The 26,755-nt window shown below is 40.2% G+C and overlaps 1 protein-coding gene across 2 annotated transcripts in view; it reads right to left on the bottom strand.

The window, feature by feature from the left end:
- The window catches only part of CUNH12orf56 (chromosome unknown C12orf56 homolog), a 116,238-nt gene that overhangs the window by 6,088 nt on the left and 83,395 nt on the right, over nucleotides 1-26,755 (bottom strand). For both annotated transcript variants that reach the window (XM_017872624.1, XM_017872615.1), the window contains 6 exons: nucleotides 25,587-25,731; nucleotides 14,038-14,144; nucleotides 12,730-12,819; nucleotides 4,687-4,810; nucleotides 2,318-2,392; nucleotides 1,921-1,995 (listed from right to left, as the gene is read on the bottom strand). In XM_017872624.1, coding sequence (XP_017728113.1) covers nucleotides 1,921-1,995; nucleotides 2,318-2,392; nucleotides 4,687-4,810; nucleotides 12,730-12,819; nucleotides 14,038-14,144; nucleotides 25,587-25,731 — 616 coding nt within the window. The remainder of the gene's footprint in view (nucleotides 1-1,920; nucleotides 1,996-2,317; nucleotides 2,393-4,686; nucleotides 4,811-12,729; nucleotides 12,820-14,037; nucleotides 14,145-25,586; nucleotides 25,732-26,755) is intronic.

Below are 26,755 nucleotides of genomic sequence, written 5' to 3'. Positions count from 1 at the left end.
GACGGTCCAACAGATGCATGTCCATATATGGAAAGAGAACAGGCCGGGCGCAGTGGCTCATGCCTGTAATAGCAATTTGGGAGGCCAAGGTGGGTGATCACCTGAGGTCAGGAGTTCCAGACCAGCTTGGGCAACATGGTGAAACCCCGTCTGTACTAAAAAATACAAAACTTAGCCAGGTGTGGTGGTAGGCACCTGTAATCCCAGCTACGTGGGAGGCTGAGGCAGGAGAATTGCTTGAATCTGGGAGGTGGAGGTTGCAGTGAGCTGAGATTGCAGCACTACTGCACTCCAGCCTGGGCAAGAGAGCAAGACTCTGTCCCAAAAAAAAAAAAAAAAAAAAAGAGAGAGAACATATTGCCTCGTGCCCATTAGCAATGGAAATTTAGTTTAGATTATTCTTTTGAAGAGATTTCCAATTAAGTGTTTGTTGACTGAGTGCATAAGTTTGAGGAGGTAAGAAGAGATTAAGGGATAAAGCCTTTACTAGAATTAATTCAGCAGATATTTTACTGAACATTTATGGTGTGCCTAGCACAACAGACATAGCTTTTACCCTCATGGCACTGGCAGTCTGTTGGAAGAGAAAGATAGTGTATCAGTCATGATGGACTAGATTATGCTGTGGTAACAAACCTCCCAAAATACCAGTGCTTTGCTTGAAACAGCAAAGGTTGATGACTCAGTCCCAGAGGGGTCTGCAGGGCTCTGCTCACTGTAGTTACTCTTGGCCATCAGTGGGCAGAGCAGCCACCTTGTGGGTGCTATGCCAAAGGAAAAGAGAATGCCAGGTGGCACACACTGGCTCTTAAAGCTTCTGCCCAGAAGTGACAGAAGCCAGTTCTGCTCACATTTCATTAACCAAAGCAGCAACAGAGACCGCCCCCGCCCCCCGATTTCTCATGGAGAGGGAAGTGCAGTCCCACCATGTGCCCAGAAGGAGAGAGAGACAGAATATGAGTGGGCACTAATGGCTGTGACACAGCAGAAGCAAATAATAACACAAACAAACGTAAACTGCAACAGTGATGAGACCTATAAAGCAGAGGAAGAGGACACCATGCCATGCACTATTTGTGCCTCTAATGAGGGAATCTCCCCTGTCAAGGGGGGCAGAGAAGCATCCTCCACTGCCCCACCCCAGGAAGGGGCCCTGAGGCCTGAGGGATGAGTAGAAGTTGACCAGATGAAAAAGGGAGGGCAAAGCATTTCCAATGGAGAGACAGATGCAATGGTACAGATCCTGTGATGCAGCTGGGGGGAGCCGGGCGGTGGTGGGGAGAGAGATGGTGAGCAAGAGACCCACACAGCAGGGAGGCTGAGGGACCAGAGGAGGCTATCGGCCATAGCACGCAGGCCCTGTAGGCCATGTTAAGGAGTTTAGTCTTTATTCAGAAGGAAGAGTTATTGAGAGATTTGAAGCAAGGGACGATAATCAGATTTTTATTTCAAATGGATCCCTCAGCCTGTAATCTGGTGGGAAGACAGGGACAGACCATTAAGATGTGATTGTAGCATCAAGGAAAGAAATGGTGATAATAGGAACTAGGATGGTGTCTGTGGGACAGAGCACACAAATGATCCCAAGTGTTAGATTCACGCTCACTATTTAAGGTAAGTATTTATCTTTTTACCTAATTTTACAGCTAATAATTTAATATTCTGTTTTCCACATATATCTTAGAGTTTTTCATGAAATAACGTTCCCATTTAAGATATAATGTCAGTGCCTTAAACATTCAGGTCCCAAATGTAAAAACAATTTATCAATTAAATAATAAACTGTGAGATTTACACTTTGCTTCTGGTTGATAAACTTGATTACATCACAGGGAAAAATGTGTGTTTTATTAATTAAGCACAAGAGTATCTGCTTAATTAGGCTTGGGGGTGATTTCGTTTTGACTTCTAGATACTTACGATGGGAGGACAGCTTTGTAGAAAGGACATCATGCAGCTAATAGCAAACTTTGTGGATCCCAATCCGAGATTTCCCTAAAAGACTCAAGGAAATAAACAAGTTATATTCATAAAGTTCAAGTTGTATATAAAAGGATACTCATTCTTAAATACATTTTTATCCTGATTAATCGAATCCTTAAAATCAGTTTTGGAAAATAAACTAGATGAGCACTCAAGAGCAAAGGTCATATCATTGAAGTCAACCAGTTTTGGAGACCATCTCAAATACAAGCATTTTTGGTATATTATTAATCATATAACATAATTGCATAATATACATATATCATAATATATAATAGTCATGTAATTTATAGTTACATAAAATATTTTAAAATATAATTTTTAAAAATTGTACCTGCTGAAAGACAAGAAGTATCTCATATAAAAGTGCTGTAGCAGTATTTGTATACTCCAGAATAAGCTTCCGTAACTAGAATTTTCAAGAATAATCAATGCAATGTCATAAACCAAGTCAGAAAATGATAATTTCCCTTGGTTCCCTTTAGATACTTATACAATAATTTTTTTTCTTTTTTTCGAGACAAGGTCTCATGCTATCACCCAGGTGGCAGTGCTGTGGTCATGGCTCCGTGCAGCCTCCAACTTCTGGGCACAAGCCATTCATTCCTCTCACCTCTGCTTTCTGTGTAGCTGGGACTACAGGCACAAGTTACCATGCTGGCTAATTTTATGTTTTTAATTTTTTGTAGAGATGAGGTCTCACTATATTGCCCAGGCTGGTCTCAAATTCCTGAGCTCAACCAGTCCTTTCACCTCAGTCTCCCCAGTAGCTAGGACTGCAGGTATGTGCCACCACACCCAGGTAATTTTTGATTTTTTATTTTTGTAGAGACAGGGTCTCGCTTGTTGCCCAGGCTGGTATGGAACTCTTGGCCTCAAGTGACTATCCCACCTCTGCCTCCTGAGTAGCTGGGATTCAGAGGCAAGCCATTATCCCTGGTTGGCCCACAGAATACTACTACAAAAAATTGCATACTTGATTTGCAAAATCAATCAGATCAACAACCCTACTTCCTTTCAAGAATGTAGAAATACATTCTTGAGTTGAGGTGAGAGATTCTCTGGGGAATTTAGGCTTATGCCCAAATTAAACTAAGATTCCTTCTGTGGGATGGATAAATAGAAGACTTAGAGATATTTCATTCCTCTCAAGAATTCCAAACTCCTCTTTACAAAACTATCCCTTTTCTTTTCTTCATTTATTTATTCAACAAATATGCATCAGACACCGTGCTAGGTGTTGGGGATGCAAGGGAGAACAACACAGACATGAGACCTGCCCTCATGGAACATACAGTCTAGTTGGGGAACAAACATCAAATGATCAAATAAGCAAATGCATAATTATAAACTGAGACAAGGGCTATGAAAGAAATGTACAGGAAGTTAAGGGAGCTCTATAAAGGAGAACTAGTCTCATTTGGGGGATCAAGGAATGCTTCCCTCTGGCCCATATCATTCCTTACCTAGATTACGGCACTAGCTCCTTAATAGCCCTGCCTATCTGAGTCTTGGTTCCACCCCATTCTTTAATCCCTAATCCACCACTGAAAGTGATATTAGAGACTTTCTATATGGAGTCTATAATTATATATTCATGGATATATTTGAATAACGCCTGTCTCTCCCAGCAGAGTAGAAACTAATGAAGGCAGGGGTCATGTCTGTTTTGCTTACTGTTTTGACCCTACTCCCTAGTACGTTGTTTGCTCATAACAGATGCTCAATAAATATTTACTGATTGTGGCCGGATGTGGTGGCTCATGCCTGTAATCCTAGCCTTTTGGGAGGCCGAGGCAGGCAGATCGCTTGAGCCCAGGGATTTGAAACCAACCTGGGTAGCATGGCAAGACCCCGTCTCTACAAAAAGTACAAAAATTAGCCAGGTGTGGTGGCTCGTGCCTGTAGTCCTAGCTACTCGGGAGTCTGAGGTGAGAGCATCACTTGAGCCTGGGAGGTCAAGTCTGCAGTGAGCCGAGATTGTGCCACTGCACTCCAGCCTGGGCAACAGAGTGAAACCTTTTCTCAAAAAAAAAAAAAAAAAAAAAAAAAAAATTACTGAATGACAAAACGAGTTTTCTAAAACATAATTCTGACCATGTATTTAAGAACTATCAAATCATGTTCCATCTTTTTTTAAAAAATCTGTTAGCCTGGCTCAAAATAAACTAATAATAAGTTGGTTTATTCTCTCAGAAGTTGTGCCTTCTAGGCAGTTCGATATTTCTAATGTTTGGTACAACCTTAGAAAAATAAGTAACTCTGTCTGAGAATTTATACTGTTCATATAGGTAGGAAAATGGTAAAGTATGAGAGTTAACATTAAAATCTCTAAGACAGTGATTTTTCACCTATTAGACCCCTGCTATGGAATTACATATACATCATATTTTGTACAGAGACAGATATAAACAGATTTATCAAATTTATAAGGAATGCTAATTACTTTCCTTAATATACATACCTTAAGACATATAAAATGGATATTTTAATATTGACTGAATAGTTATTTTTTCCTTTTTCTTGACCCTCTAAATCTCTAAATCTACTTTAGACTGAATAGTTTTCTAAGTTTTGAGGTTAATGACAAAAGATCTACTCTTTGGTTTAATTATATTTCTGTATTCTACGGTGTCATGGTCCACATTAAAAGAAGCCAGGGCCCCAATATATAATAGTTTACCCCAAAAATTCTCATCTCACCTCAGCATCAAAAGACATTCTGACTAAAGCTGAATCAGCCACCAACTGGATATCAAACACAGGACAAGATTTTGGAATCTGAGGCTCACTAATTAAAACTACCAAGAGATTAAATAGTGTTCCCCTGGAAAAAAATAAATAAAAGGCAATTAATGAGCAAAGTATTGAGAAGAAAAATGGTGACGCCAAGTTTACAAACACTGAATATAATTATGTTTAAAAGAATGAAGCATTGCAGACCATCTTTGACTGAAGTTTTGGACCCTTGGACATGCAAATGAATGTCTAGAGATAAAAAAATTTTAATGAAAATATAATTTCTTGGTTTTCTGGCTCAGAGCAAGTATAGTTCTAGAAGTTCACATAGCTTAGAAAGACTAGAAAATCTGGATTTAAGGAAGATTTGGGTAATTTCAATTATAGCATTATTTTCCAAAGGACTTTTTATGGATTGCTAATTCCAGACAGTATTATAGTTAAAATAGATTCTGTGGTCAAAGGAGATATAGGGTACTTGGTTAAACCAAGTTCATCAGATGTGTTTACTACAGAACTTCTCAGAGGCTTTATATGCTAATATGCACTGTGTATCTCTGGGTCAAAGCAACAGTATCCAGCTCTTCTTTTTTCTTTTTTTAAGTTTGTTTGCTTGGGTTATTTTTGGCACAGGATCTCATGATGTTGCCCGGGCTGGTCTTGAACTCCTGGAATCAAGTGATCCCCTGCCTCAGCCAAGTAGCTGAGATTACAGGCTTGAGCGACCACTTTCAGTTTTTACTTTTTTAAATTGATAATAAAAATTGTATATGTTTATAGTATACAACATGATGTTTTGAAATATGTATATACTATAGAATGTGTACATATTTTATAAATCAAGTGAATTGACATATGCATTACCTCACATGCTTATTTTTATATAGTGAGAACACAAAATCTATTGTCAGCAATTTTCAAGTATACAGGACATTATTATTAACTATAGTCACCATATTTGTATGATTGATCTCTTGAACTTATTCCTCCTGTCTAACTGAAGTTTTGTACCCTTTGACCAATATCTCCCAATTCCACTCCGCCCCTAAGCCTCTGACAACCACCATTCTACACTCTCTGTTTTTGTGAGTTTGGCTTTTTTAGATTCCATATATATGTGAGATCATGCATGATCTCAAAAGTCAAACTCATATTTGTCTTTCCATGCCTGGCTTATTTCACTTAGCATAATATCCTCCATTTTCATCCATGTTGTCACAAATAACAAGACTTCATTTTTATGGCTGAATAATATTCCATTGTGTATATATACTACATTTTCTTTATCCATTCACCCATTGCTGAACACGAAGTTTGCTTCCTTTTCTTGGTTTTTGCTAATAATGTACAGCATTCCTTTTTTTTTAATATAAAAATTTTTTTTAACATAAAGATGGGGTCTTACTTTTTTCCCAGGCTGAACTTGAACCCCTGGCCTAAAGCAATCTGCCCACCTCAGCCTCTCAAAGTGCTTGGATGACAGGCATGAGCCTCCGCACCCAACTCCACCGTTTCTTAAAATGCTTATTTGATCTCAAAAAACCTCAGATCTTTTCCTTTCCAATGTGGGGTACTGTCCGTTGATAACTCACTTAAATGTTACATGTGCATCCTGATGAGCTGAGTTAATAACATTATCTCCTCCTCTTGAGTAGTACAACCCCAGTATGGTTGAAAAGGAGCTGAAGGCAGACTGCTAAAAACTCAGTTGTCTAATTGAAGGCAATGTCAGAGTAGATTTGCGGGGTAGTAGTAGTAAAATGATTCAAAGATAGGACTATACAAAAGTTCTCCATAACCATAAGCATTCCTTTCATAATGGAATAAAGGTGAGTATAAATATCCTTATTTAGTAGGATCTGAGGCTTTCTAATCTTTTTACAATCATTTAAATCATCATCATGATTAGAAGCTCATGATTAACCTACACTCTAGTAAAAATACAGTGCCCTTCCTTTCTCCAAGTCAAAAAGTAAGTCTAGTTCTTATATTTGGAAAGAAGAATCATGTCAGTTAGTACATTTCTTACAAAAGCAGGATATACCCTACAGTGTATTTAATAATGTTTTATTCAGGCTACTTAAAATGGCCAATCTTACTTTTAGAAGACCCTTTTAAAATCAACAGAACACTCCCTTTAGAAGTGTTTCTTGATATTGTTTGAATTAGCATTCCATTCACTGTTGTATTTAATTATAGTCCTTTATTTTCAGTAACAGCTTATTTTCAAAGTATCATATATCCAAGGCAAAGAAAAAGAACTCCCGAACTATGGGTCACTTGCTATGATAACATATTAATTCAACCCTAACAATACTAGGATATGAAAAAATATGGCACATTTCAAAAAAGTTACAGCAAAGTATGTGGAACTAATAAAATCTCCACTCATAAAAATAATACAGAGGAAAATGCTGAAATGATTAACTGCTTTTTTATTTACCCAAATGGAATTTAATTTGAAATCCACCTCTTCTGCCAATTCAATTTAAAATCCATTAGGGCAATAACAGATAGAAGAAATTTTAATCAAAATAGTAGTTTCATCCTGAAAATATAGATGATTTAGAGGATTGACATCACAGCCTTAAAAAGGCTTTATTGTTTAGGTTGTTACTATTTCCAATGTATGGATTTGGAATGTACTACAATATCTTTAAAAATACAGACTTTGAAGGCCACATTCATAGTCTCCTAAGTCAGTCTATGTTATTGTGGTGGGCAGAAATCTAACGTGGCTTCCAAAATTCCCAGCCTGCTGGTACAAACCCTATCAAATTCCTCCCCCTTAAGTATGGGCAATACCTCTGAATATGTTTGTCTGTCACTCTTGTGATTAAGTTATATGAAATGGGAAAGGTGAAAGGATTCTGAGAATATAATAAAGGCCCCTAATTGGCTGACTTTTGAGTTAGTCAAAAGGAGATTATCCAGAGTTGGCTTGCTCTAATCAGGTGAGCCCTGAAAAAGAGAAACTCTCCTGCCAAGAAAAAAGCCACCTGAGTCCCACAGCTGTAATGAAATTTAGTCTGCCAACAACCACCCAAATGAGCTAGGAAGAGAGTCCCAAGCCTCAGATGAGACTATGGCCTGGCCAACACCTCAACTGAAACCTTATGAGACCGTGGGCAAAGGATTCAGTTAAGCTGTGTCCAGATTTCTGATCCACGGATACTGTGAGATAAGAAATGCATGTTGTTTTAAGCCACTAAGTTTGTGATAATTTGTTATGTGGCAATAGAAAACTAATACAGTTTTGGCTGGGCACAGTGGCTCATACCTGTAATCCCAGCACTTTGGGAGGCCAAGGTGGGTGGATCACCTGAGGTCAGGAGTTCAAGACCAGCCTCACCAACAGGGTGAAACCCCATCTCTACTAAAAATACGAAATTAGCAGGGCATGGTGGTGTGAACCTGTAATCCCAGCTATTCAGGAGGTTGAGGCACAAAAATCGCTTTAATCCAGGGGACAGAGATTACAGTCAGCCAAGATCGCACCATTGCACTCCAGCCTGGGCGACAGAGCAAAACTCCGTCTCAAAAAAAGAAAAAAGAGCCCGGGTGTGGTGGCTCATACCTGTAATCCCAGCACTTTGGGAGGCTGACGCGGGTGGACTGCCTGAGGTCAGGAGTTCAAGACCAGTCTGGCCAACATGATGAAACCCCACCTTTACTAAAAACACACAAAAAATCAGCTGAGTGTGGTGGCACACACCTGTAATCCCAGCTACTTGAGAGGCTGAGGCAGGGGAATTGCTTGAACCAGGGAGGTGGAGGTTGCAATGAGCCAAGATCACGCCACTGCACTCCAGCTTGGGCAACAGAGCGAGACTCTGTCTGAAAAAAAAAAAAAAAAAAAAAAAAGAAAAAAGAAAACTAATACAGTTTTATTAGATATTTACTGGGCTACGTAATACTATGGGTCACATGATTTGACCCTAGGGATGTAAAAACTGGCTGAGAAAAGTTAATATTACAACCAGACTCTACTATAGCAATGTAATATATGTATTAAATGACATGAAAAGAATTGGTAATATCAGGAAAGAGCCTTGATATAGGAGGGCTGATGTGATCAAATCAAGTTAAAACAAAACAATTAAAGGCAATGCTTTTAAAGAAAAGAACAACAAAATAAATAAATAAATAAAAACAATACTTTATGACAGAGGTGAGTAAGGATGATTTTTTTCAACTTGGAAATAGAAAGGCAGGGACCAAAAGGTGGTGAAAAAGGATAACCAGATTTAGTGATAATTTTAATATGGGAGAAGACAGAAATATCAAAAACAATGTTGAATCTCCATCTTGGAGATTAGGGAAATGGCAGTACTACCATTCGCATAAAGAAGTATTCAAGCTGCATGCGGTGGCTCATGCCAGTAATCTCAGCACTTCGGGAGGCCAAGGTGGGAAGATCCCTTGAGCCCAGGAGTTTGAGACCAGCCTGGACAACAAAGTGAGACCTTGTCTCTACAAAAGAATAAAAAAATAAGAACTAGCTTGGCATGGTGTATTTTCTTGTTTGCTGTAAAGCAGGACTGAGCAAACTATGGCCTGTAGGCCAAATCCAGCCTACAGCCTGTTTCTGTGAATAAAGTTTATCGGAACACAACTGTGTCCATTCGTTCATGTACTGTTTATGGCTGCTTTTGTGCTACAATGGCAGAACTGAGTAGATGCAGCACAGATTGTATGGTGTGATAAGCCAAAACTATTTTCTATATGACCTTTTACAGAAATGTTTGCCCACTCCTGCTACACAACATAGTATGCCGGCTCGACACAGTGGCTCACGCCTGTAATCCTAGCACTTTGGGGGGTCAGAGGGGGGCAGATCACTTGGCCCAGGAGTTTGAGACCAGCCTGGGCAACATGGCAAAACCCCATCTCTATGAAAAATACAAAAAATATAGCAGGGCATGGTGGCATGTACCTGTGGTCCCAGCTACTGGGGAGGTGAGGATCACCTGAGCCGCCGGGAGGTCAAGGCTGCAGTGAGCCAAGATCGTGCCACTGCACTCCAGCCTGGATGACAGAGTGAGATCCTATCTAAAAAAAAAAAGAAAGAAAGAAAAGAAAAAAAAGCATAGTATGCCCATAGTCCCTAGCACATAGCAAGTGTGCTTAAGAAATATTAATTAATGAGGCCAGGTGTGGTGGCTCATGCCTGTAATCCCAGCACTCTGGGAGGCCAAGGTGGGCGGGTCACCTGAGGTGGAGGGTTTGAGAGCAGCCTGACCAACATGGTGAAACCCCATCTCTACTAAAAATACAAAATTAGCCGGGCATGGTGGTGCATGCCTGTAATCCCAGTTACTCGGGAGGCTGAGGCAGGAGAATCACTTGAACCCAGGAGGCAGAGGTTGCCATGAGCTGAGATCGTGCCATTGCACTCCAGCCTGGGCAACAAGAGTAAAACTCTGTCTCAAAAAAAAAAAAAAGAAAGAAAAGAAAAATAAATATTAATTAATGAAATCAGGGCCGGGCGTGGTGGCTCATGCCTGTACTCCCAGCTGCTTGGGAGGCTGAGGCATGAGAATGGTGTGAACCCGCAAGGTGGAGGTTGCAGTGAGCTGAGGTCGCACCACTGCATTCTAGCCTGGGCGACACAGCGAGACTCTGTCTCAGAAAAAAAAAAAAAAAGGAAAGAAAGAAAGAAATATTAATGAAGTTAGCCGAGTGTGGTGGCACATGCCTGTCATCCTAGCCACTTGAGAGGCTGAGGTGGGAGGACTGCTTGAGCCCAGAAGGTGGAGGGCTGGAAAAATATTACCAAGACTTCTTATTCTTTCCCCTGGTTTAAGTGTTTTGTCTGTTTTCTTTTTTTCTAGAGACAGGCTCTCATTCTGTCACCCAGTGTATCACAGTAATAGCTCACTGCAGCCTCGAAGTCCTGGCTCAACTGATCTTCCTGCCTCATCCTCCTGAGTAGCTGAGACCACAGGCATGTGCCACCATGCCTGACATTTTTTTTCCTAGAGATGGGGTCTCACTTTGTTGCCCAGGCTGGTCTCAAACTCCTGGCTTCAATTGATCCTCCAACCCTGGCCTCCCAAAGTGCTGGGATGACATGTTTTGACTATTTTAGAGTCCATTGCTCTCATCATTTGCTCCACCCCTTTTTTTTGTTTGTTTTTAAAGAGACAAGGTCTCACTGTTGCCCAGGCTAAGTGCAGTGGTATGATCATAGCTTACTACTGCCTGGAACACCTAGGCTCAAGTGAACTCTCCCTTCGGCCTCCTGAGTACTGGAATTACAGGTGTGCACCACCATGTCTGGCTCATTTCTCCACCTTTGAATACAGTAGATTTAAATAAACAATTGACGAAAGTGGAAAAAAAATTTAGCCACAACATTGCCCAAGAATATAATTTAGAGTTTATAAATACATGTTAAAAAATCAAGTGGCTGGGCATGGTGGCTCACACCTGTAATCCCAGCATTTTGGGAAGCCAAGGCATGTGGATCTCCTGAGGTCAGGAGTTCAAGACCAGCCTGATCAACATGGTGAAACCTCGTCTCTACTAAAAATACAAAAATTAGCTGGGCATGGTGGTGGGCACCTGTAATCCCAGATACTTGGGAGGCTGAGTCAGGAGAATCACTTGAACCCAGAAAGCAGAGGTTGCAGTGAGCTGAAATCGCACCATTGCACCCCGGCCTGTGTGACAAGAGCAAAACTCTGTCTCAAAAAATCAAAATAAAAAATCAAGCAGACAGTATGCAAAACTGCAGAATCAAAGTTTCTGTGACAAAGAATGCTACTGTCCCTCACTATACATTCTTCCATTCTTCCTTTTAATAACAGATGTCTTCATTACCATCCAAAACTAAGTTAGGCACATAGATGTCGAACTGCAGACACATTTCCAGCCTTTCCTGAAGCTAGGTGTGGCCATGTGCCTAAAGTTCTCACCAGGAGAATGTGAGCAGAAGTATTACATGCCTTGCTAAAAAGGAAGCTTGTTTGCCCTCTACTTCTCTCTCTCTCTCTTTTTTTATTCTTTTTTAACTGGAATGCCCTCTATTTCTCTTTCTGCTTCCCACAGGGTATAATGAAGTCATTAAGGTCAGCCAGCTTCCACTATAAGGATAAAGACAACGTGATAGAAGACAACAGAGTAACAAAGGGAAAAAACCTAGGTCCCTGGCTCACCTTGTGTATGAAAGCCTGAATATTTACTCTGAACTGTTACGTGAGAAAGATTTCAATTAAGATCTTCTTTGGGCCACATATTGTAGTTTTTTTTTTTTTTTTTTTTTTTTTGAGACGGAGTTGCCCAGCCTAGAGTGCAATGGTGTGATCTCAGCTCACTGCAACCTCCGCCTCCCAGGTTCAAGCCATTCTTGTGCCTCAGCCTCCCGAGTAGCTGGGATTACAAACGCGCACCACCACACCTGGCTAATTTTTGTATTTTTAGTAGAGACAGGGTTTCACCATGTTGGTCAGGCTGGTCATAAACTCCTAACCTCAGGTGATCCACCCACCTTTGCCTCCCAAAGTGCTGGGATTACAAGCGTGAGCCACCGTGCCTGGCCTAGAGTGTCTATTATAGCAGCTCACCCTAGGTATTAATAAACTCTCCAAACTCATTTACTCTAAGGTCACATGATTATATTGTAAATGAGGCTACTATAACTCCTGATTTTGCAATTTTTCTGTTGTGTGGATATAAGGATACTCTGGGAAATTCTAGTGGAGATCCCCTGGCTTTTAATGTATGATGGGTCATTTGGTCTTTTTCAAGTTCACCAGACTAGGACAAAAAATAATTATGCTAAGAAAATCCTTGTACCCTTAATAATCCAGACAGACAGAGAGAACTTGGCCTGTGCCAATTAACCTGTTCATCACAGAAGGAAGGAGAAAAACAAAAGAGTGAAATATACTTGGAAGGGTGTTGAACAGGGAAGTTGGAGAATTATGTGCTTTGGAAGACACTCAACAAGGAGAGTTAATGGGTTGCAACCACAAGGTCCCGATATCTTCTAAAAGACCTTACTTCTTAGCTGCCAATGTGTTCAGGCGTGATGACTCAGTTTCTGTTTCTCTGAACATCAATACTAGGGTCTGTATAATTTCAATGCATGCCCTAGAAAATAAAACGATAAAAGGCAAAGAAATGGCATGATTTCATTAGAAGCTCAGAATTCCATGAAAGTAGTAATCTTTGCTAAAACTGCTTCCAGATACCCATACAGAAAAAAGTACAGGAAATAAACTCTGTACATCAAATTGCTAACATTGGTTAAGTGCCTACTCTGACTGCTACACAGTAAACACCCAAAAACATTTGCTGGATGGGCGGGGTAGCTCACACACTACTCATGCTGTAATCCCAGCACTTTGGGAGGCCCAGGTGGGCGAATGGCCTCAGCCCAAGAGTTTGAGACCAGCCTGGGCAACATGGCGAAACCCTGCCTTTACAAAAATTAGCTGAGTGTGGAGCTCAGGAGGTCAAGGCTTCAGTGAGCCATGATCATACCACTGCACTCCAGCCTAGGGGACAGAGTGAGAACTTTTCTTAAAAAACAAGAAAAAAAATTGTTGAATGAATGAATAGCTGGATGTCAGTACTAAGTCATTTTATATGTATCTCTTTTCCAAAGTTTTAGGATTATCACACACTTTTAAAATTATTGTTTAATTTTTAATATTTTCAGAAAGGTAATATTTGGCTGAAAATGTCAACGGTAAAAAAGAGAATACAGTGAAAGCTTTCTCTCCTCCAGATACCCACTTTTCCCACTTTGGGACAACAAATATTATTAGTTTCTTGTGCATCCTTCCATTAAAATTAGAACAAAATGAGTTCTATTTTTTAAAATCCACAGGAAGAGGCCAGGCACGGTGGCTCATGTCTGTAATCCCAGCAGTTTGGGAGGCTGAGGCGGATGGATCTCCTGAGGTCAGGAGCTTGAGACCAACCTGGCCAACGTGGTGAAACCCCGTTTCTACTAAAAATACAAAAATTAGCCAGGCGTAGTGGCGTATGCCTGTCATCCCAGTTGCTCGGGAAGCTGAAGCACAAGAATTGCTTGAACCCATGAGGCAGAAGTTGAAGTGAGCAAAGATTGTGCCACTGCATTCCAGCCTGGGCAACAGAGTGAGACTCTGTCTCAAGAAAAAATAAATAAATAAATAAATAAATAAATAAATAAATAAATAAATAAAATCCACAGGGAGAAAAACTTGCAGTGCCATTAATCATTAACATAGCATATATGTTGTCCAGTGTCTTCCATTTATCTTTAACACCCTAGCAAAAAAAAAAAAAAAAAAAATCGATGATTATCTAGTTAGAACTTACACCAGTTCATCAACCCTTTGGCTTTGATTTTGAAGTGCATTCTTATCCCTAGACTCTGGCAAGTACTCATGAAGTTTGTTTACTAGGAAATAGAAAAGGTCACCGGTCTGTAAAAGCAAGTGGGAAAGAAAGACAGTAATTAAGGTATCTGTTGTTAAAATTCTCTACTCTCATGTACTAAAAATATGAAGAAATAATTTGTTCTTTGATTAGAGAAATGAATTACAATATCTCCCATCAATACTAGCATAACCCAAATTGGAAACATACTTCTTACTTACAACCAAGAGACCACTGTCCTGGTGACCAGAGCAAGGGCTACGGGGCAATGCTGGGAGATGCAACTTAGGCCTGGCTTGACCATTAACCTTGAAAATCATCCAGAAGCAGGTGTGTCATCTCAGGCAACTCATTCAGTCACCTTGAAAAATGGGGCTCCTATAATTTCTGCCTTTCCAAAGTAATTTGGCCTTTGTGAGGATATAAAGAATAAGCAAGCTCTCATTTTAAAATGTTTACTAACACAAAAACAAATGTACAGCACTACGCTAGGTTATGGAAATGGTGCAGAACAATATTGATTCTTCTGATAATACAGTGGAAATGTAGATTGCCATTTCTGTCCAAATAAACACTGACTTAGAGCTGGGGAACCCATTTTTTCTGTGTTCCTGTCCAGTCTCATGAGAAATTGAGCATGAAAATAAGCGCTGGCCCATGAAATCAGGCAAGTCGGCATTAATGAGAAATGTAATGTAATTGCTTTTCTTTTCTATTCCTCTACTGTTCAGTTTTCCCCCCGGGATTTTGGTTTACTAGTGATAATTTAGGCTTTTTGTTTAGAAAGTGTGTGTGTCCCCTTATTCAGGTAATATGGCATGAGAGGAGGCTGGGAATGGCTTGGAGAAAGGAAAAAGAGGAAGAGGAGCAGGATGTATACCAGATACTCTTAGAAGTGCTTGGGCTTTGAAAGAAGGAAGGACTTGGCCGGACGCGGTGGCTCACGCCTGTCAGCCCAGCACTTTGGGAAGCCAAGGCGGGCAGATAACTTGAGGTCAGGAGTTCGAGATCAGCCTGGACAACATGGCAAAACCCTATCTCTACTAAAAATACAAAAAGTAGCTGGGTTTGGTAGCATGCGCCTATAATCCCTAATCCTAGCTACTTGGGAGACTGAGGCAGGAAAATCACTTGAACCTGGGAGGTGGAGGTTGCAGTGAGCTGGGATTGCGCCACTGCACTCCAGACTGGGCAAGAGTGAGTGAGACTCCGTCAAAAAAAAAAAAAAAAAGAAGAAGAAGAAGAAGAAAAAGAAGTGCTTGGGCTTACCCAGTGCCTGATAAATTAGCATAGTGTGGCAGTTTTACAGACTGACCCTGGAGCTATATTCTTTGAGCTCAAATCTCAGCTCTGCCACTTGGCAGTTGTGTGACATTTGGCAAATTACTTATACTCCCGGTCACTCAGTCTTTCAAACGGGGTTAATAATATCACCTCAAGGAGTTGATATTACGTTTAAATAAGATAGTATGTATTTGTAAAGTTTCAGCAGTGCTTAGCACATAACAAGTGTTCAATAAGTGTCACTTGTTATTATGACCTCTCACCTCTCACTGATTCAAGAATTTTCATTTATAAAATATCATACCTGAAACAACATGGAAAAATCTCACAAATATTATGCCAAAAGAAGCCAAATGCAAAAGAGTACTTAGTGCAGAATTCCATGTAAGTGCAATGCTAAGAGAGGCAAAATGAATCTACAGTGACAGAAAGCACATCGATAGTCGCACGAGGCCAGGAGTGTGAAAGAACTGGCGGCCAAAGGGCACAAGGTGACATTCTGGAGTGACAGAGACACTCTAAATCTTGATTGAAGTAGTGTTAATAGTTATAAGAATAGAGACATTTGTCAAGACTCTTCAAACTGTATCTTTAAATATGGGTGCATTTTATTTCATGTAAATTATACCACAATAATTTCTTCAAAGAAGATAGTTGAATGGCCAATAAGCACATGAAAGATACTCAACATCACTAATCACTAGGGAAATGCAACTCAAAACTACAATGAGATATTATCTCACACGCATTAGCATAGCTACTATTTAAAAAAAAAACACAAAATAACAAGTGTTGGCCAGGATGTGGAGGAATCAGAACGCTTATATACTGTTGGTGGGAGTAGAAAATAGCACAGACACTGGAAACCAGTATGGTGGTTCCTCAATAATTTAAATATAGAATTACCATCCAATCTAGCAATTCCATTTCTGGGTAAATACCCAAAAGAATTGAAAGCACCGTCTTAAAGAGATATATTGCATACCAATGTTCATAGCTGCATTACTTACAACATCTAAAACATGGAAGCAACCCACGTGTCCATTGACAGATGAATGGATAAGGAAAATGTATTGTATACATACAATGGAATATTATCCAGCCTTAAAAAACAAAAAGGAAATTTGGATACATTCTACAACATGGATTAAACTTGAGAACATTGCACTAGGTGAAATCTCAGTCACAAAAAGACAAATACTATATCATTTCAACTGTGTGAGGTACGTAGAATAGTCAAAATCACAAAGACAGAAAATAGAATGGTGGTTTCCAGGGGCTGTGGGTTGTGGGGGTGGGATGGGGAAAGAAATGGAAAGTTGTTGCTTAATGGGTAGAGAGTTTCAGTTTTGTAAGATGAAAAGTGTTCTGGAGATGATGGTGTTGATGGCTGCACAACATTGTGAATAAACTTGATACCACTGAAATGTATGCCCAAAAATGATTAAGGAAGTAAATTTTGTGTTATGTATATTTTGACACAATTTTTAAAAATGGAAAAAAAAATCATATGAAGAAAAAAAAATTTTTTTTTTTTTTTGAGATGGAGTCTTGCTCTGACGCCCAGGCTGGAGTGCAGTGGCACAGTCTTGGCTCACTACAACCTCCACCTCCAGGGTTCAAGTGATTCTCTTGCCTCAGCCTCCCAAGTAGCTGGGATGACATGTGCATACCACCACGCCTGGCTAATTTTTGTATTTTTAGTAGAGACTGGGTTTCACCATGCTGACCAGGCTGGTCTTCAACTCCTGACCTTAGTTAGGTGATCCACTTGCCTCGGCCTCCCAGTGTGCTGGGATTACAGGCATGAGCCACCGTGCCCAGTGGAAAAAATTTAAACTAGAAAAAGAACATATTTTATCTACTCATTTATTCATTAACTGAATGCATAATTACTGATTGCCAGCTATGTGGCAGGTATGCTAGATAATGAAATAACATCTTGAGCAAAACAGACAGACATGTGTCTGTTCTTCTAAAACTTGGGAGTTTAGTCAATCTATGAAAAAGCGTTCTTGGCCTGTAATTTCACGCCTGTAATTCCAGCACTTTGGGAGGCCAAGGCAGGTGGATCACTTGAGTCCAAGAGTTCAAGACCAACCTGGGCAACATGGTGAAATCTCTACAAAAAATACAAAAATTAGCCCAGCATGGTGGCATGTGCCTGTAGTCTCAGCTACTTGGGAAGTACTCATCTACTCAGCTACTTGAGCCCAGGAGGCGGAGGTTGCAGTGAGCTGAGATGGTGCCACTGCACTTCAGCCTAGGTGACAGAGCGAGATCCCATCTCAAAAAAAAAATGAAAATGTATTCTCATAAATTGTACCTTCAACAAAATTAAAAAATAAAGACCACTTAAAAGAAAAAAGTATGCCTCAATAAAGTTCATTTTAAAAGGGAGGGGAAAAACTATATAATATATATCTTTATATCTATAATATATATCACTCTATATTACACCATATCTATAATTTTATATCCATAATATGTATATTATATATGTGTGTAATTTTCCATCCTATTATAGGAACCAAAAATTAGAGATGCCTGTGACAGTTAATTTTAGGTGTAAACTTGGCTAAATTAGGAGTACCTAGAGAACTGGTAAAGCGTTATTTCTGTTATGTCTGTGAAGGTATTTCCAGAGGAGACTGGCATATGAGTTGGAGAACTGAGTGGTTCTCTCTCTCTGGAGAATCCTAATGCAGATTTTGGTACCAGAAGTGGAATTGTTGCTCTAAGGAATACTTAAAAATGTAGAAGTGGCTTTGGAATTGGTTAATGGATAGAGGCTCGAAGAATTTGGAGGAGCAACCTAGAAAAAGCCTAGACTGTAGTAATTGGAGCATTAAAAGTGATGCTGGTGGGGGCTCAGAGAAAGAGGACAGCTGTAGGGAAAGTCTGAAACTTCTTAGACATTTCTTAAGCAAAAGAGTGAAAGATTATTCTCCAGCTTTAAGACAATATTATTTTCCCTGTTGGGTTTTGGACTAACTTGGCCCTTTCCTCTTGCTTATAGCTTCCTTTTGGAATGGGAATGTCTATCCTCCACGCATCGCACTACTGTATTTTGTAAGTAGATAACTTGTCTTGATTTACAGGCTGACAACTAGAGAGGAATTTGCCTCAGGATGAATCCTGCCTTGAGTCTCAACAATACTTGATTTAGATGACAATTGGTAATTTGAACTTATGAGTTGATGCTGGAATGAATTAAGATTTCTGGAGCTATTGGGAGGGAATAAATGTATTTTGTATGTAAAAAAGACATGAATGTTTGGGGCCAAGAGCAGAACGCTGTGGTTGGAATGTGGCCCCCAAGTTCATGTTTTAGAAACTCATCCCCAATGCAACAGTGTTGAGAGGTGAGACCTTTAGGAGGTTGATTAGGTCATAAGGCTTCTGCCCTCACAAATAGATTAATGTCATCTGCCCTCACAAATAGTTTAATGTCATTATTGTGGGAGTGGGTTTCTGATGAAAAGATGAGTTTGGCCCCCTGCCACCCTTTTTTTTTTGCATGCTCTTTTGCCCTTCTGCCTTCTCATGGGATGACACAACAAGAAGGTCCTCACAAGATGCCAGCACCTTGATATTGGACTTCCCTGCCTCCAGAACTGTCGGAAATACGTTCATTTTCTTTATAAATTACCAAGTTTGTGATATTCTGTTATAGCAACACAAAACAGACTAAGACAATGGCCCTAATCTCTCCACCCCAGTATGGGTTTCTAAGGGAACTTCACAGAACGTATGTTTTCCAAGAAATATAGCATAAAGTTGAAAAACCACTGCTTTACCTTAAGGCTATGATAACAATTTATATAAAAAAATCTTAAAGGATGTTGACTTTTATTAGTCATATATGCTAATTTTGTGAAAACAAATCTGAGGATAGATTTTGGTTGTGGATGAGACAGAAGAACATAAGGCTAGTGGGTTTGATGGCGTGGTTGGGGATAGGGCCAAGGGGGACTCCACTAAAGCATAGAAAGATCCCAAATAGACTAGCCATTTACTTTTTTTTTTTTTCATACTTTAAGTTCTAGGGTACATGTGCAGAATGTGCAGTTTTGTTATACATGTGCCATGGTGGTTTGCTGCACCCATCAACCCGTCAGCTACCTTAGGTATCTCTCTTAATGATATCCCTCCCCTAGCCCCGCCCCCGACAGGCCCCAGTGTGATTTCTCCTCCCTGTTCCGTTGTTCCATTGTTCAACTGCCACTTATGAGTGAGAACAGCAGAACATGTTTGGTTCTGTCCTTGTGATAGTGCTGAGGAATGATGTTTCCAGCTTCATCCATGACCCGTAAAGACACGAACTCATCCTTTTTTAGGCCTGCATAGTATCCAGGGTGTATATGTGCCACAATTTTTTATCCAGTCGATTCAATGATGACATTGGGTTGGTCAAGTCTTGCTATTGGAATAGTGCCGCAATAACACATACCGAGGCATGTGTCATTTTTACTTTATAGGTAGAATATTTATATCCTTTGGGTATAGTGCCCATAATGGAATCCACTGGGTCAAATATATTTCTAGTCTAGATCCTTGAGGAATCTACCACCACTGCTCCCAATGGTGGAACTAATTTAAACTCCGCCAACAGTGTAAAACGCTTCTATTTCTCCACATCCTCTCCATCACTGTTTTCCTGACTTTTTAATAACACCATTCTAACTGGTGTTGAGATGGTATCTCATTGTTTGTTTTGATTTGCATTTCTCTGACGACCAGTGATGATGAGCTTTTCGTAGTTTGTTAGCTTGCAAAATGTCTTCTTTTGAAAAGTGTCAGGTTCATGACATTTGTCCACTTTGATGGGTTGTTTTTCCTTGAAATTGTTGACATTCTTGTAGAATTCGATAGTAGCCTTTGTCAGATGGTAGATTTGTAAAAATTTTCTCCCATTCTGTAGTGTCTGTTCACTCTGAGATATTTCTTTGCTGTGCAGAACTCTTTAGTTTAATTAATCCCATTGTCAATTTGGCTTTTTGCCATGCTTTTGGTGTTTAGGAATGAAATCTTGTGCCCATGCCTATGTCACTGAATGTATCTGCCTAGGTGTGCTCTAGGGATTTTTATGTTTAGGTCCACCTTTGAGTAATTTTTGTATAAGTGGAAGGAAGGGTCATTTCAGTTTCTGCATATGGCTAGGCCATTTTCCCCATGCCGTTTATTAAACAGGGAATCCTTCCCCATGCTGGTGGCAGTTGTCAAAGATCAGATGGTTGTAGATGTGTCGTGTTCATTCGAGGCCTCTGTTCGTTCCATGGTCTATTATATTTGTTTTGGTTACCTAGTACCATGCGTTTTGGTTACTGTACCACTTGTAAGTTGAAGTTCGTGGTAGTTCATGATGCCTCCATGTTTTGTTCTTTATGCTTAGGACTGTCTTGGCTATGCAGGCTCTTTTTTGGTTCCATATGAAGTTTAAAGTAGTTTTTTCCAATTCTGTGGAGAAAGTCAATGGGTAGCTTGATGGGGATAGCACTGAATCTAAAAATTACTTTGGGCAGTATGGTCATTTTCACAATATTGATTCTTCCTATCCATGAGTGTGGAATGTTTTCCATTTGTTTGTGTCCTCTCTTATTTCCTTGAGCAGTGGTTTGTAGTTCTCCTTGAAGAGGTCCTTCATATCCCTTGTAAGTTGTATTCCTAGATATTTTATTCTCTTAGTAGCAGTTGTGAATGGGAGTTCACTCATGATTTGACTCTCTGTCTGTTAATGGTATATAGGAATGCTTGTGATTTCTGCACATAGATTTTGTATACTGAGACTTTGCTGAAGTTGCTTATCAGCTTAAGGAGATTTTGGGCTGAGACGGTGAGGTTTTATAAATATACAATCATGTCATCTGCAAACAGGGACAATTTGACTTCCTCTTTTCCTATTTGAATTATTTCTTTCTCCATTCACTTTGGCCTTTCATTTTTGACAACCGAATTAGAAGATCTGTTTTAGCTCAGGTAAGAACATTCTATTAAATAATGGCTGCAGTGTTTTCAAGTATAAAACAGATCATGAAAGCTTCATTTTTAGACATCAGATTAGGTTAATATTTCACAAGAGAACAGATTTGCAATTCAGTATGAATAGCTTACAGCACCTGGAATATGCATGCATTGTATTTGGCCTGAGGGAGAATACAAAAGTAAGTAAGATATATACTTGTCCTACAGAAGCTTATAGCATATTATGATAAATAAGAAAAATGTACCAATAACTATAGTAAAAGGGAGGATATGTGCTAATTCTTGATTGTAGGAACTGTATCATAATCATGCTGTATTTCTAATACCTGTCACCAAGCCTCACACCGATTAGGCAAGAAACCTGTCTGATAATTGTTAAAGAGGAAGTGCTATGAAAGATGTCATAGAACTACATTGTTCAACTCGGTAGCTACTGGCCACAAGTGGCTATTTAAATTAATTTAAATTTAATAAAATTAACATTTTACTTTTTTAGTCACTAGCCACATTCAAGTGCTTAAAAGGCACATGTGGCTAGTGTCTGCTGTATTGAACAATGCAGATTATAAAACATCAAAAAAAGTTCTATGGCACAGAATTGACAGAGAAGATCAAAAGGAGGAAGGTACTAAAGTTCCCCATTCGGCATGACAAGAAAGGTAGAAAATGGCATTTGAGCTTAGCCTTGATGAATGTGTATGATTTTTAACAAGAGAAATTAGAAGAACAGTATTCTAGAGAAATCAAACAGCAGGGAGAAAAGAGAGCTAAGGAGAACAGGTATCCAAATTATCCCACATGGCTCGATCTTGTAGAGGACAGAGGTGAGAGAGAAGATGAAGTGGCTGGTCGGGTCTGTTAGTTCTAACCTTAACTCTCTTTCTCTCCATCAATTTTTTGCTCCACAGCCTAGGCCACAGGTACCAGCCCTGTTTTTACATTGGAGATGCTTAAATGACCTCTAGACTAACACTGGTGCTGATCCCATTAGGAGTACACATCAACATCCTTCTTAATCTGACCCTTAAGTGGTACTTCAGTTCTCCTACCTAAACATGCACTTTAAATCCAGTCCCTGATTGTGTCCAGTGTATCTGGGTGGACTTCCTCTTTGGGCACTGTCCTAAGTCCTTTCCCAGTCCTCTCCCAGCTGCTGAATTTACTCTTGACAATCTTTATGTCCTCACATTCCATAAAACCTCCGTCCCCACACCCTAAACAAGCAGATCTTCCTGGTGCCAAATGTTTGTGCAGACATCCAGGTGTAATTCACCCACATGCTAAAATATCCTGATATTTCATTTAGCTCACTCTTATGGCCCTCACTCTTAGGCACTGTGCCTTTTCCAGGAGCATCTACATCTGGATTCGTTTTCCCAGTGCCCACCTTATCCAGATGGTAGCCTGATATGGTCCAGTTCTGTGTTCCCACCCAAATCCCATCTTGAATTGTAATCCCCGCTGCTGAGGGAGGGTCCTGGTGGGAGGTGATTGGATCATGCATGCTTTTTTCATGATAGTGAGGGAGTCCTCATGAGATCTGATGGTTTAAAAGTGGCAGTTTCCTCTGCACATTCTCTCTCTCTCCTGTTGCCATGTAAGACATGCCTTGCTTCCCCTTCGCCTTCTGCCATGATTGCAAGTTTCCTGAGGCCTCCCAGCCATGTGGAACTCTAAGTCTGTGGCAGGCCAGGTCTTCATAACAGCTGAACAGACAGGCCTCCATAACAACTGTTCCTGCGCTGACTGAGTGGTTACATTAAATGTTAAAAGCTGATAGAGCCAGTGTCCTTACACAAAGGCTGGGAGGTAACAAAAGCCCACCAAGAGTTTTGCCCAGGCCTTTCCTGGGCCTTGAAGCATGACAAGATAATGAAGGAATTCTTAACAGGACCTGTTTAGAATTAAACGAGTTTTACTGGGGGTCTGAAGAAACTCCCCAGGCCTCCACAAACAAGTTTATTGGTGGTCTGAGGGAACTCCCCAAACCTCTGTGGTTTAGTAGGAGGCAAGATAAAGGTAATCACCCCAGGACCTGGACCCATTTAGATTAAGTAAATTTACTGAGGCCCCAGAGAAAGGTCTTAAGGACATTCCTTAGGTCCCGATCTAATCTTAGGCATAGATTAAAAGAAGTTCATCACTTATGGCTTTAGATGAATGCACTTACATGTCGACATATAGCTTAGAAGGTATATAAGCTCTGGAAAACCTTGTAATTTTGAGTTGGTCTGGCGATAATTTCGAGGCCTTTTCCCTGTTACTGGTTACAGAAATAAACTCCCTTCTTTCCCAGTTCATCTGTGTCTCATTATTGGGCCATGAGAATAAGCAGCCTGACCCTTGGTTTGGTCCAGGAACAAGTGAACTAAACCTTCTTTCTTTATAAATCACCCAGTCTCATGTAGTCTTTTTATAGCAGTGTGAGAATGGACTAATACACAGCCCCTTCCTGATAACCCCAGCCTACTAAAATAAAGGCCATACCTGTCCAGATTTGAAATCTGTGATTAGGGGACAGCCTTAAATGAAGAAGCCAAAGTCTGTACTTAATTTAGTAAGGAAAGTCGCAAGAAACTGTTGAACAAGAAACCCCATACAATCAGGGTTGTAGATTAAATTGATACTGTGTGTGGGATGGACTGGAGAGGTTTATTTGGGAAGAAGATAATCCTAATTTATTTACCCTTTCCACATGAATTCCATTCCATCTTCATAACCAAGATGGATTGGTCTTACTTGGTTGGTCATATTTTCCACAATCTTCTGAAGTTCTAGAGTCAAAACTTGGATGCCATATTCCTCACAGGATCTATCCAGCACCAACCATTTTAGACTATGCAGTACTATATCATCCTTACCTGAGTCTCAGTGTCTCGGTGTGGTGGGACATTTGGCATATTACTCTCTACAGCTTATCTGCCTTCACCGTACTGATTTGCTTGGAACTGTTCTAGCTTTCCAATATTGCAGGAATTTCCTTAGTCCCAGGCAAACTGGAATAGTTGGTCACCCTAATCTGGGCAAACTGAAATGGTTGGTCAACCCACATATGAAGGACCTAGAAGCTAATAAATGGCCAGGACTGCTTTGTACAGTTGGGAGTGCACATGCTTTACCATTGCTCAGTAAAATGATGGCAGCTACTTATGTGATCAATGGCCAGAATTAGGATAAAATATGTAGCAATCAACGTGAACGCAGCCCTAGGCAGGGCTCGCCCTCTCACCTAGGCCTCATTAACGCCACACCAGGTTACTCACCTGGGCTTCTTAACTCTTTCACCTGAACCTGAAAATGAGGCATCTGTAATTTACTGAGTAAGAATGAGGTTGCCTTGCCTCCCCAGGAGTCACATTTTAAAATACCAGTCCTATACTCAAAATAATTTTAAATTATTTTTTACAGTACAGAAAACTGCACAATAAAACATCTTGAAATCAGCCAGGTACAGTGGCTCATGCCTGCAATTGCAGCACTTTAGGAAGCCAAGGCAAGAGGATCACTTGAGTCCAGGAGTTTGAGACCAGACTGGGCAACAGAGTGAGACCTTGTCTCTGTTTAAAAAAATAAACAGGCAGGGTGTGGTGGCTCATGCCTATAACCCCAGCATTTTGGGAGGCCAAGACAGGTGGGTCACCTGAGGTCAGGAGTTCAAGACCAACCTGGCCACCACGGTGAAACCTTGTCTCTACTGAAAACACAAAAAATTAGCCGGGCGTGGTGGTGGGTGCCTGTAACCCCAGCTACTTGGGAGGCTGAGGCAAGAGAATGGCTTGTACCTGGGAGGCAGAGGTTGCAGTTAGTTGAGATCATGCCATTGCACTCCAGCTTGGGCGACAAGAGCAAGACTGTCTCAAAAAAATAAAAAATAAACAAAAACTTCTTAAAATCTATTTTCCCATCTCACTGTCTATATATCTTGCATGCCAAAAATGTTCCTCCTAATACCACTCCGTTGGCTCTGCCAACCCAATGCATGGGAGCTACTTTTTGCTACCACTCCCTTCTCTTCCCATCTCCCCTTGACACACACATATACATTACTGACTACATCACAAAGTATCCAGCATTAAGACATGACTACATTAAATTTTATCGACATTTAAAAATACAGCATCAGAATACAAGACAACACTTATTTATATTTTAATTTATGCTTATATTTGGTAAACAGGAGACACAAGCTTTAAAGATTAAAAATAAAACAAAACACTTACCTTCCAGAAAAGCCTTTTCAGAATGAAGTTTTTCTGGGCTGCTGCTTTAAGTTCCATAATTAAAGGAAGTATCCTCCTCAAAGAATTGTCTTTAAGAAAAAGTTCAGATTTAAGTTGACTGAAGTGCTTAATTTTCTCCTCAGATCTACAGAAACAGAAGAAAATTTTCCACTTAAAAAATGGTAAGAAATAGCAGTTTAGGAATATCGATGATTACTGACAGGTTTGTTAAACTTTGTTACTAATGGGCTTTTCAAATAGTTTTATTCTTCTAGCCTTAGTACTCATCAGTAGTGAAACTTGCTCCCCGCAAATTGAACTGTTTGTTACTCTCCAAACATAGTTTTTTGCCCATGCCCCTTAACTCAAGCTGTTCTTATACCAGGAATACTCTCACTGTCCCTGGTAAATTTCTGTCCCTCTTTCATTTACCATAATCCATGAACCTTTAGGTAATATTTTTCTTTCAATCAACTAGCTTTTTTTTTTTTTTTTTTTTAAGAAGTTTATAAAGAAAATGTTGTGTCACTTTCCAGGGAAAACCAGTATCACTTTGTGTAAATGGCATGAAAGCACCATAAATTTTAAGTCAATGCTCCATGGTCTGAGCCTGAAGCTGGCTTCTCTGTGAGGAAAGGGCAGATGAGCATGTGTTCCAGAACTGTCACTAGTGGCCCCAAGCCGAGAGGTTCTCCCTGATGAGCTCAGCCTAGCTGGAAAAAGGAATCGCATATTTCCACCATGGAATTCAAATTTGTTTCATGCCATATCAGAGTACCACCTGGAATCATCTCCCATTACTGAACCATGTGCATTCCACACTTAAGGAAAAGCTGGCTTAGCAGAAAAGCCTTCTCCTCAGATCTTTCCCTAATTCCACCAACAAATGCAGCCCTTCTCCCACGGCAGTTTTTTCACACTCCTAGTATCACATTAATCCCGTTTCACTCATTGTAGTTAGTTACTCATGTACCTATCCTAGCCCCTCAGCTGACTTTCAGCAACTTGGAAAAAATGTCTCCGGGTTAAATATTGTTTCCACCTCCCACTGTGCTCAGTAATAACAACTTGTGCTTAACTGGGCACTGACTAGGTGGCCGGCTCTGGCCTGAGTGCTTTCCGTAGACTCGTTCTTGCACTGAGTTGGCTCCACTGTGGGGATCGAGCTG

This window comes from Rhinopithecus bieti, unplaced genomic scaffold (assembly GCF_001698545.2).
Source record: "Rhinopithecus bieti isolate Rb0 unplaced genomic scaffold, ASM169854v2 scaffold_1103, whole genome shotgun sequence".
In the NCBI taxonomy this organism is placed as follows: domain Eukaryota; kingdom Metazoa; phylum Chordata; class Mammalia; order Primates; family Cercopithecidae; genus Rhinopithecus; species Rhinopithecus bieti.
This window is presented reverse-complemented; position numbering and strand designations above follow the sequence as displayed.